This window comes from Natator depressus, chromosome 27 (genome assembly GCF_965152275.1).
Source record: "Natator depressus isolate rNatDep1 chromosome 27, rNatDep2.hap1, whole genome shotgun sequence".
Classification (NCBI taxonomy): Eukaryota; Metazoa; Chordata; order Testudines; family Cheloniidae; genus Natator; species Natator depressus.
The window spans coordinates 11,673,976-11,686,323 of NC_134260.1; the positions used below are offsets into that span (position 1 = coordinate 11,673,976).

At 57.5% G+C, this 12,348-nt stretch overlaps 1 protein-coding gene across 13 annotated transcripts in view; it reads right to left on the bottom strand.

Moving 5' to 3' along the window:
• The window catches only part of SRCIN1 (SRC kinase signaling inhibitor 1), a 180,503-nt gene that overhangs the window by 114,727 nt on the left and 53,428 nt on the right, over positions 1–12,348 (bottom strand). Inside the window, exon 1 of one of the 13 annotated variants that reach the window (XM_074940900.1) lies at positions 8,537–9,314. The exons of 11 other annotated variants lie outside the window; for them this stretch is intronic. In XM_074940900.1, coding sequence (XP_074797001.1) covers positions 8,537–8,606 — 70 coding nt within the window. In that variant the 5' untranslated portion in view covers positions 8,607–9,314. Of the gene's footprint in view, positions 1–8,516; positions 9,315–12,348 lie in introns of those variants that run through there. One more of the 13 variants, XM_074940907.1, reaches the window with a different exon arrangement.

Consider the following 12,348-nt stretch of genomic DNA (forward strand, 5'->3'; position numbering starts at 1 on the left):
GCAAGAATCCCCCTAGAGGACAACTGTGGAATAACATGGCCACTGGGGAACTTCCTTCCTGATCCCCAGCAGTTAGTGGAGGCCTTAGACCCTGAAGCATGAGGGTTTACAGCCCTTGGACACACTTTTGTTAGCCTCTTTATGGTAACCGAGGATGCTCTCATTGTCTTTATAAATATCTCCTCCTTTTTTTAATCCTACTAAGCTTTTGGCCTCACTATCTTGTGGCAGTGAGTTCTACAGGCTAATTTTGCATTAGAAATTAATAGAGGAGGGACGGGTAACCACGGCTCAATGTGTGTTTCATCTCCTTCTCTCTCCCAGAGGATGTGAACCTACTACAGGTGCCGGCGGGGGGATTTACTGCTTCAGCTCAAGCTGCAGCGGCTCACGCTCTGAGCTCTGGAAGTCCTGAGTTCTATTGCTACGGGACGCTGGCGGCACAGCATCAGAATAAAGGACCAGAGAGGCCGATGGAAAGGAGGAAATGCTGAATAACATAAACACAAGCAGGGCCTGCTCCTCTCCCTCCCACGCTGCCGTGATAATGACAGGCAGTGCAGCCTGACAACTAGGAGGAAACCAACGCGGCTGCCCTCCCACCCCTCGGATGCACTTATTGCTCTGGAGTGGTGGCTGCAAACCTGGGACTCTCCTCTTCACCCAGTGGGCCAACTGTCTCTCTCCACGGGCGGGACTAGCAACGGGGATGAAGAACAGACTAGGAGGCTAGCTAAGCAGGGGAAACTGAGGCACAGAAATGGAGGAAGTGACTAGCCCAAGGCCAATGGCAGTGTCAGGAGCCAAACCGAGGAGTCCTGACTCCCAGGCTCCATCTTCCCCTGCACCCAACACCAGGTGATGGCCCTGAATCACTGCCTCTCTCCCACTGCACGTGTGTGCACAGACCCATGTCATAGAATCATAGAATAGAATCATAGAATATCAGGGTTGGAAGGGACCTCAGGAGGTCATCTAGTCCAACCCCCTGCTCAAAGCAGGACCAATCCCCAATTAAATCATCCCAGCCAGGGCTTTGTCAAGCCTGACCTTAAAAACTTCTAAGGAAGGAGATTCCACCACCTCCCTAGGTAACGCATTCCAGTGTTTCACCACCCTCCTAGTGAAAAAGTTTTTCCTAATATCCAACCTAAACCTCCCCCACTGGCAACCTAAACCTCCCCCACTGATGTCCTCTTCGGCCATCGCTGCTAGGGGGCTCCTTGCCTGGCTGCTGGCAAAGCCTTTCAAAAGTGTGCAGATCGGTGTAGGTGCTACAGCACTGGTGATGGGCCGGCGAGTGTCTGTTCACCACTGCCCTCCACTGGGCAGAATAGATCAGACTTGCTTCCGCGTCCCCTCTGCTGCTGTCAGGAGCCAGCCGGAGCTGGTGCTGGTGCTTCATGAGGAGAAGCGGGGGTGGGGGGTTGATAAGGGAGGCCGGATTAGCAGGAGATGCTGCAGGTGGGGATGGCACAGGCCTTGGCAGAGCGGGGAGGCTGGAACGTCAGGGGGGCTGCAGGTCGGGAGTGAGGGGCCTGGCAGAGTGTGCGCACGGTGCCTTCCTGGGCCGTGCCCTAACCAGAACAACGCTCAACGCCCACCAGGCTATCGGGCTTTTAATTTCCATGGTGCGTCACGGTGCGGCTCAGCCCCGTACCTGACTCACATGACCCCTGCGAGAGAGGCAAGGATTAGCTCCATTTTACCCTGGGGGAAAGTGGGGCACCTGAGATCGCCCAGAGGCAGAGCCAGGATTACCCAGAGCTCCCCGTCCTAGAACCACCAACCCAGAGAAGATTTTAAAAACCACCAAACCCTAGAGCTCCTTGCAGAGTGGCTTGGTCCAGGGCAGGGAGGGATTGTCTCCCCGCCATGCAATGCTGAGTGCCCAGGCAGCTCTCCGAACACCCAGGAAGCCAGTGTCCATAGGCCCCCGTGGCTCTGCCAGCCAACCCGGCTGCACTGGGAAGCCATTTTCCGCGGCAGATCAGAGGGGCCAGAGCCACTCTCCGGCTGCTGGAGAGATTTTTAGGACCACTAAGCACTGAAATGAAGGCTGCTTTGCATGGCCTGCTGCCTCCTCCCCTGCCATCCCCTGCAGAGCTGGGCTGCAGTTAGGATTAAAACCAGCCCTGACTCCTTCGAGGCGAGCGACTGAGGCAAATTACCCTGGAAATTGATTCCAAATGATCAGGCATGAGGAAAGCAATAACCGCCCCCCATGCAGCGCCGAATCAATGTGTCCTGTTACATGGTGGGAGCAGGACTGGGAGGACAACCCAGGGAGGCAGCGCGGAGAGCAACGGAGAGCAGGAGCGACAGGGCAGGTGGACTTGAACTTGGCTAGAAGCATCGTCCTTCCCACAGGAGCCCCCCCACACCCTCCACCTGCCTTTGGATTAGCCTGGTGGGGTGGCTGACGGGGGGGGGCGGCCTGCAGCAGCATGAGCACTGGGGAACAGCTCTAGCTACAGGTCATTAGGGTGACCAGATGTCCCGATTTTATAGGGAGAGTCCCGATTTTTGGGTCTTTTTCTTAGATAGGCTCCTATTACCCCCCACCCCATCCCGATTTTTCACACTTGCTGTCTGGTCACCCTACGGGTCGTGGAGAAGGGGCTGAGAAGAGGGAATACAGTGCCGTGAGCCACAGCACCAGGGCGGGGATGGGGACACTGGGCATAGGTGCGGGGAGGGCGTCATGGCGTCAAACCGAAGGCACCCGTCACAGTGGTAGCGAAGGCACTGAGCTCCTCTTGGCCCATTCCATTCCGTCACTCAGAGACACCACGCACACAGGGCATGGCCACACTGCAGCTTAGCCCGGGCTGTGACTTGGGTGTGAGCCCAAGCACGCCTTCTGTCCACACACAAATCGGTCTGACCCGGGGCAGCGAGCACTCGGGACACGGGTCTTAGGATGCTGCCAGAGGGGTGGGCCAGAGCCTGAGTCCGGCTGTGACTCAGGTCCAAGCCCTGTCATTTTGTCGTGTGGCCGCAGGTCAAGCCACAGACCTGAGTCACGAGGTCTGCGCACTGCAGTATGGACCTGTTAGCGCGGCGGTGAGACCCGGGCCCAGCGATGGCAAGCCCACGTTTACACTGCAGTGCGGACGCTCAAGCACGGCTTGGAAATTCTGAGTCCACAAGCCCGGGTCCCACAGGCTGGGGTCTACAATGCCAGCTGGTCTAGCAGAGAGCTGTGATTGAAATGCCCTGGGGAGGAGGTGATGGCCGAGCCGTCTAACCAGAGGACTGCGTTATAGACGCCGCAGCAGGACAGCAAGTGCCTCACCCGCTCCTCTCTAGCCGCGCCAGCCTTTGCCCCCCCCACCTGCGCTTCCACGTGGGCTTCCCCACCCAGGCAGAAGACGGGTTAAAGCAGCCTTGGGGAGGCGGTGCAGAACCCAGCCAACTAAAAGAGGGCTTATTGAGCCAGCCAATAGGGAGAAGGCTTAGTGGGACAGCCAATCAGGGCCAGGCTGGCCCATATAAGAAGGGCTGTTGAGCAGGACAGGGGCAGACTCTCCCTAGGGGTCAAGGGAGGAGGACTGGCTGCCCTGTAGGAGGGGGCCAGGGGTCACCTGATAGCTGCCAGTCTCAGGCCCCGATACAAGGGCGGAGAAGGTGCTGGGGCTGCGGGGAAGTGGCCTGGGGGAAACAGGTGGTGGAGTAGGAGGAGGGGCAGTACATGGCTGCTGGCTATCGGGTCCCTGGGCTGGGACCCGGAGGAGCAAGCGGGCCCAGGTCCTGTCCCTGTCTTTGCCCCCCCCCCCCCACTTGCCCCCGAGGGGAGTGGCCGGACTGAGGACTGTCGGGTCCCCCGGCAGGGGGGAGAGAACCGAGTGGGGCACAGTCAGAGGGCTGTGTCCAGAAGAGGATGCTGCGGTCCAGGGAGCGAGGTGGGGGCGAGACGCCACTAGACGAGGGTGCTCTGGCGAAACGAGAGCTAATTCCCAGGACGGCCAGCAGGAGGCGTTGCGGTGGTGAGGCCAGCCCTGTTACAGACCCTCTGACAAAGTCCTTTTGCAGCTAACTTTACACATCGGAGCATTTTAGGGCCGGACGCCTGGCCCCACCGAGGTCAGAGGAAGCTTTGCTATCCGTTGCGGATAGACAGGGTCCCTCCAGTGATACGCAAGTCCCATAAAGCGTTCCCTATGGAACTCCATCGCTCCCCCCATTCCCACGGTTTGGATCTGGTCCATGCCTTCTCTACCGACACCTGGGCTGGATCCAGCTAGGGTTCAAGCTTCCTTTCAGAAGCCAGGCAGGCAGAGACTGCTGGTGGCCCCTCTAACCCACCTGTAAAATGGTTGGACGCTAAACCACAGAGTTGAAAGGCCTGATTCACCCCTAATCAGTCCCCTGGGGAAGTTCTATCTGTCTGGTTATTATCCGTTTTTGATCAGATCATCTATAAAACACAGGCTTTTCGGGGGAGGGGCAATGCAGGGGCACTGCCAACATTAGGGGGTTGGTGACCTGGAGTAATCGGTGCTTCTACAGTGCCCTTCATCTCATGATCTCTAAGAGACTTACTAGAGTCTATAAATGAGGTCAGTATTATCCCCTTCCTAGCAGTGGGGAAACTGAGGCACGGAGCGGTTAAGTGACTTGGCTGAAGTCGCAGAGCAAGTCAGTGGCAGAGGTGAGAACAGAATACCAGTTTCCTGGTTCCCATTCTCTGCTCTAGCTGCTAGCAGCCCTGCCTCTCCCATGGCCGATCTGGAATTGAGTGGAGCTGCTTTTTTTAAAATTTTTTTTAATGAAGGGAAATTTACTGAGTTCCTGTCGTGGGAACAAGGAGTCCAGAACGGCCACACTAACCTCCACCAGGGCTACTGATGGCAAGCAAATCCAGACTGGCTATGGCTGAGTGGGGACTGAGGCATCCAGATTGCTGCTCAGCCGGCTCAGCCCCCTCGAACAGCTGACAGGATGCGCGGTATCTCGCCACGGCAGGGCAGGGCTTTGCACTGCTGTGCATCCAGGGCCCTGGCTAGCAGAGGCTGCCGGGTGGGCGAGAAAAAGACACAAGGGATAAAAAGAGCAGAGATGACAGAGCAGGAGAGGGAGGAGGCAGGAGGGCTGGAGAGACCGCACACAGAGATCGAAAATCAATTTCCATCGGGGCCATTCCTTCCCCTAAGGACACTCTGACTGAGCAGAGTCACTAACCGGAGCCAGGCCCCTGTCCCTGTTCCAGTGCAAAGAAAAAGGGGAACAAACGGGCTGGCTGCCTCTGCCCCAGATGCCAGCGGTGCCGGGACACGCCACAGGCTCACAAGCACCTCTCGCCAACCTCCAGCTGGCCACAGGGGAGTGGGGACTGCTTGTTATTTCTGCTGTGGTGGCAACCAGGAGCCAGGCCCCATTGTGTCTGCGTGCACAAAGGCACCCCTGCCCCAGAGAGCTCAGAGTCGAAGATGGGGACACAATGCAACAGGGGAATAAACAGGCAAAGCGGGGAGGGGTCAGCGGTCACCAGCCTCCTCAGGAGCGAAGGGAAGGTGTCACAGCGGAGCTTTAGGGAAGCCTTTACACTAGCTAAGACCTTTGAAATCCCTCTTTCCTAGGAGGACCTCACGAGCATTCCTGAAGTTTAGCCTCATAGGGTTGCTGGCAGGTATTATGCCCATTTCACAGTGGGAGAACAGAGGCCCAGTTGAAGTGATTTGCCCAAGGTCACAGGGAGAGGCAGTGAATTGATCCCAAGTTCCTGGCCAGGGCCCTACCCCTATGACCATCCTCTGCCCCTGCTGGCATGATCTTCCCAAGCACGAATGGGAGGCGTGGGAGAAGCAGACAAGCGAGTGATGGAGGCCAGCAGACAAGCGAGGGCGTGGGGCGGCCATCGCATGGCAAGAAATTAAATGCGAAGGGCAGGGTGAGGTGGAGAAGGAGCTTAACGTAAAGACAGGCAGCCAGCGCTCGCAGGGAACAGGTGCCTGGAGACGTCTCCTCCACGGCATGGCGTGCTTCCCCCCACCTCCAATGGGGAAGGTGGCTTTCCACACCAGGTTAGGAGCGCTTCTTTTTCGTCCAAATGCACTTGGTGCAAATATTTCCGGCAAGCTAATCACTTCCCCTAATCCGCAGCCGTCAGCGCAGTCACGCTAACTGCTCGCTCGCTGACAGCCGCCTGGCAGCAGCTTGACGAGGGGATTCTGACTGCACTGCTGCAGTTCATCAAAAGCAAATGCATCTGCAAGCAAGCCGCACAAGGCCCAACAAATATACATACCCAGAGAGAGCTTAGGGCCAACAGAGCCAGCTTCTGTATTCCACTAGCCAGCCCTCCGGGTCTCAAGCCAGGCAAGAGGAGAAAGGGGGGACATGTGGTAAGGCCCCGAAGGGGGACATAGGAGATTTGGGTTCAGTTTCGTGGCTCTTCCAGACACTTCCCTTATGACCTTGGGCAAGTGACATTGGGGGAGGTTTGCAAGAGATCTCAGCTCCCAGGGAAGCGCCAAAATAAGGAGGCAGGTTTCCAAGAGCTCCGCACGTCAGGAGCGGAGGAGCCCCTCTGACAATCTGTCCAGCAGCGTCACGGCGGGAGGCGCTGGGTGCGGAGCTCTTACGAAAAACCTGGCCCTGATTTAGGTGCCTAGATGGGAGTCAAGCTCTTCTGAATATCTGGGCTCAATTGTGGGTCCTGCTGTCTGAGCACTTGGAAATGCAGAGCCGGCAGGTTGGGGTGGCTCTGCTACCTGCTTGCTGTCATACAGCCTGCCTCTGGCAACTGATAATGAAATACTTGGTGGGTGGGTTCGACGGGAAAGACGTGGTCTGATCTATCTTATACCCCATCTCAGATACGGGGGCATTGCATCGTGTGTTTCAGAATTGTCTTGGGGAAGGGCCCACTCCTGTCCCCCCCCCATCTGTAAGGGGCACTTTTACATCAGGACACGTTCTCCACCCCACGACATCCCTCTGCCCCTGCTGGCATGATCATCCCAAGCGCGAATGGGAGGTGTGGGAGAAGCAGACAAGCGGGTGATGGAGGCCAGCGATCGCACAGCAAGAAATTTAAATGTGAAAGGCAGGGCACGGCGAGGTGGAGAAGGGGCTTAACAGCAAGACAGGAAGCCAGCGCTTGCAGGGAGGCAAGTCTAAATGGTGGTGGCGATAGTGCTGGGAAACCATGGAGATGATGGTCTCCCCCTACCCTCCCGATATACCCCCGCTTCAGGAACGCCCGGCAGACATGCTTCTCCCCCTCATGTCCCTGTGGTGCAACCCCGGTGCCAGATGCCCCAACGCCGCCTTGCCATGCAACTCCATGACCCATTGCAACGCCCACCAAAATTGGTGACTCCCTGGTCCAGTCTGACCCCCTTCACCAGGAGCGATCCATGATGGAATCAGTGGGAATTGTCCGACGGGTGCGGACATGGCTTGCTATCCATTACGCACACCAGCCGGCTGTCTAGAGCAGCCAGCAAGTCTGAAGAACTGCTCTGAGGTCAAGGCACTCTCTCTCAGATGCTAGCGAAAAGCCTGTCCCCGTGGCATGTAGCCCTTGAGATCGCAAAGGGCTCCTATGAATAACACTTCTACCAAAAGCAGATCTTGTCCCTCCTTATTTCTGCCATCCTTGATGAGCAGCTCTTAACGAGAGGGGACAGTGGCTCCTTCCGGCCTTTAATAACCGTTGCTGCAGGGGACAGCAGAGGGGAAGGTGCATGATTAAAAGCTAAAGCCAAACCGAATCCTCCTGGCTGGATCCATGTCCTTCCCCCCAGCTGCAATGAGAAGCTGTCCAGCCAGCTAGGTTTATCCAAGCAAAAGAAGGACAAAGGCAACTGTACCTGCCTCCCCCTTACTCTCCTAGCAGCGTGACCTTCAGCCGTAGACGCCCCAGGACAGAGCCAACCCTGTTTGGAAACACACGTGGTACAATCTTTGTCTGCTGCTATCTGCGGGCTCTGAGCTCACCTTGAGCTGTCAGTTTCACCTGGGTGCTTCCAGAAGCCCCCCTCCCCCAGAGCTGACCCTTCCCTAGAACTTCCTCTGTGCGCCCCCCCGCCCCCCGAAATGCAACTTTGCTGCAGTCCAGGTTAAAAACCGGGCTGCGTTTAGTCTTGAGACAAGACGACGGCAGGGGGCCGTGATACCATCCTGCTGCCGTGTCAAGGGCTGGGACAAAGAGGACTGCGCTCAGTTGTTCTCCATGTCCACTACACAAACCTCAGCGATGCTTCGGAGGAAGCGCCGTGGGGATGCGAACCACGGTTGCGTGGGGCTGAAGAGGAACCAGGAGACGGCTCCCAGGCAAGACTCCAAACTCTGTGTGACACACACGCGTTTTGTCGCATATGTTTAAACCAAATTAAAGATGGTTTTACTGATCGCCTGGCATTTAAATCAACACGCCATCTCTGTCAAGTTAAATCTAAGGAGACATCTCGAGGTCCATTAGCTGTTTATGTTAATTAACGACAGAGGCAGTTCATTATTAAGCATGTATTCATGGGAAGCGACCAGCTAGGTGGGTTGTTACAAACCTGATTACATGGGCACTGACCTCGATCCAGTGCGTGCCCGGGAATCGGTCGGCGTTTAACTGCCCGGCGATTGTCACGTTCAATTGACATCCGGATCCTCAGCCTTGGAGAAAGTCGGGTGGGAGGGTGCAAGCTGGCCTTCCTCGCCGGTCAATGCAGGAGGTAGCCAGTCCAGAACCCACCTTTCCAGGCTCCAGCCAGACTCCAGTCCCCTTTCCCGTCGCTGGGCTAGAGAGGGGGGATCTGCCAGGCTGGCACGGGTGTCTGCGAGGTTGTCTCCATGGCTGCCGGTTGCTGCCCCACTTTCCCTGCCAGAGTCCATGGCATCCTTCCGGCTCCCGGCCAGCCCTTCTGCTCACATCCTCTCCCTGCCCAGGAACTTTTCCCCTCTGCCCCGTTCGATTCCCCTGCTGTGTGTCTTTCTCCCGGTCGTTTCAAAGCTCCCTCTGTTTCTCTGGGTATTTTTTTTTCCTTTTCAAATGTCAGTGTGTTCCGTCCAACGAGTCACGCAGGCCGAGTGCCAGGCATCGGTGCACACCCATGCCCTTGCCGCCCGCTGCCTGCGTGCCCACAGCCTCGCCACCCCCTTGCCACGAGCGGGGAGCTGTGTGTGCTAGGGACGGGAGCTTGGCTACCCATGCGGAGCTGATTGCATTCAAGGCAGGCTCTGTGCTCTTAAAGACACAGTCCCCGCAGGCCTGTAGGACCCTGCTCTCCGGCTGAGCTCCAGCTTGGCCCCTCGGAGGCACCCGTGTGAGGAGGGGCAGGACAGCGCCCTAGCGTGACAGCTGGGTGAGGTGGCACAGAGCAGAGAAAGGCCTGGGGAGGGGCATGTAGGGCTGGGGGGATAAGTGCCCTGTTCTCCCGCTCTGTCCCAGCCGTGCAAAGCTCCTCTCTCTCCCTCACAAGCTTGGCACGGGCAGGCCCAGCCTGAAACCCCTGCTCCAAACACCCCTGGCCTTTGGGCCAGGGCAGATCCAGGCCTGACCTTCGTGGCATGACCCTCTCCCAGGCTGAGCGTGGCCAAGGAAACAATTCACTGCAGAGATCAGGGCCAAGATGCTGCATGTGAGCCTTGGGGGGCTTAGTCTCAAGAGGCTGCCGTGCAGGAGGGAGCTCCCAGTGCTGTCCATGATGCTGCAGTTGCACGCGCTGTCACGGGCTGAGTCTTGCCACTGCGTGTGCTGGAGGTAGCAGAAAGGATAATCCTACCCCCAGGCTCACGGCAACACAATGGGCTTCCTCTACAGCCTGCCCCCGGCCCCCACCAACCCCCCGAGGGAAGCAAAGGACAATCCTTTGCATGCAACAGATCCCAGCTGAAATCTCAAAGCGCTTCCCAAATATTAATCCTCGGGTCACTCCTGGGAGGGGAGGATTATCCCCATTGTCCAGAGGGGAAAACTGAGGCATAGAGAAAGTGATTTGGCCAAGGTCACACAGTAGGTCAGTGGCAGAGCAGGAACTAGAGACCCTAGAGTCCTGCCTTTTAGTCAGTGCTGTACTCACTCGAACTCGCTGCCTCCCCTGTACAAACTAACTAACCTGTCCCACTGAGTCAATTCACATCCTACCACACCAGGATTTTTATCTCTATTGACATTACAGGGATATCGAGAGGCGTGAGCTGTGCTCAGTGTCCCATTGTGCTGGGTGCTGTACAAACACACAAGAAACAGTCCCTGTCCCACAGACCTTACAGTCTAAACAGACACAACCACAGGGTGAGAGAAAGGCAGTATCATTATGCCCATTTTACAGTTGGAGAAACCGAGGCACAGAGAATCAGTGACTCACCCTGGGGGCAAAGGCAGGCATTGAACCTCCATTTCCAAAGGACCAGTCCAGCCCCATAACCACAGGACCATTTTCCCCCTCGAGAGCCCTTTTCCCCCAAAGCGAGCCAGGTCCAATTCTCTTACACCACGGCTCTGTCCTGTGCAGGAGAACCAGACTTGCCCTTCACAACAAGGCTCCAGCCCCACACCATGCCACTTCCCCGCTACACCCCTCCACAAACCAGTTTCCCTCTTCTCCCCATCCCCAAACAAACAGGGCTACTTTTCCCAGGGCCACCATCTCTCCCCAGGGCCCAGGGGCCTTTCCAGACAGGCCTGTTAAGTGACAAGTGGCCCCTTTCCGCAGGTGCCTCTGTGTTTGCTCATGCATTTCCTGCTGTATCTGTTGGGTGGCAGCTGGAGAATGCTGAGCCCCCCCAGGGGCGTTGCAGGTGCCCAGCCCCTGTCATCACAGACTATTAAGTCCCCAAACTGCGGTTGCAACCCTTTGTGGCCACCGCAGGTCCCCGACGCTTTTTGGGACAGCCAGCCTGGCCGAACCCCAGCTCAGATCCTTGCGTTCTGCCTCGCTAATCCTCTCCCTCCCCATAGTTTCAGCTCAGTGCCGTATCTTCCTTCATTTCCTGCCCTGAAGTGCGTCCCCCTGGGGCGTTAAACAGCTGCTGTGCTCCACACCCGAGGCGGCTGCGTGTCAGCGGCAGGCGAACGAGGCCAGGCACTACAAGATGGAAGACTTAGGAGCTGGGACTCCCGGGTTCTGTTCCCAGCTCTGCTCCTCACTTGCCTTCAGCACGTGACTTGAAGGCCTCTCGGGGCATTTCCCCGGTCTGCGCACCGGGGGTAACGCTCGGAGGCCCGTTGCGGGACTCGGTGAATTCATCTTTGTGATGTGCTCCTTGGAGGACCGAGCCCCTGTGGTCTACACTCAGTCCTCCCCCCAAGCAGGCCTGTGACGAAGTGGGACTGTTCTTAGTGTTTCCTCCGAATATTGTGGGGGTGCCTCAGTTTCCCCTATGCAGTTCTTAAGTATCTAGGTGGTGGGGTAAGGGTGTATGATCACTGCAGAGCCCTAGAGGGCAGGTGTGTGCAGGGGTCTGGACACAGAGAATGGCCGACACCCTGTCTCCTGGCAACTGATGGCCTGGCCCTTCCCCCCTGCAAGGTGGGAGCTAAAGGGTTGGAGAACAAAGGAATCAGGTGACCTCCTGGCCCGGGAAAGGAACAAAGCCCAGAGGAGGAGGGGCTGGAGGGAGTTTCAGTTTGGGGCTGGCTAGGACATGGAGTGAAGTGCAGACGTGGTTGTCTGGCTCACTGCCCTCCAGAATGGACCCAGCTGAGGGGTCCTGTTCTCTGCACCTGCAAGCTCTGTTTTAGACCATGTTCCTGTCGTCTAATAAACCTCTGTTTTACTGGCTGGCTGAGAGTCCCGTCTGACTGCGAAGTTGGGGTGCAGGACCCTCTGGCTTCCCCAGGAGCCCCGCCTGAGCGGTCTCGCTGTGGGAAGCACACGGAGGGGCAGAGGATGCTGAATGCTCCGAGGTCAGACCCAGGAAGGTGGAAGCCGTGTGAGCTGTTTGCCCTGCGGACAGGCTGCTCACCGGAAGGCGACTGCCCCAGAGTCCTGACTGGCTTCATGGGGAGCAGTTCCAGAGCATCGCCCGGGCACTCCGTGACAAGGCCCAACTCCCAGGGCTGAAACTGGTCCGATATGTTATCAGAGTCCCAAGGCCCTTATTAGGTACGTCTACACGGCAAGCAGCAGCGGCGTGGCGCTAACAGTCGCTACGCAGAGGGGCGGGCTGGGGCTCTGTAGCTGCGGGAGCAGGGTGGGCTTCACAGCCCAAGCTCCAGCCCCAGACGCAACATCTACACGGCTTTTCTTTGCATCGTAGTGCAGGCCCCTGAGCCCAGGGCCGTGCACCCGACTCCGAGACCAGCTGCTGCAGGCTGTAGACCAATCCCCAGGGAGGAGCAAAGGCAGCAGGATCTGCTCTCTGACCGCTAGAGCACCCTGGGATCCTTCGGGGAGCGAA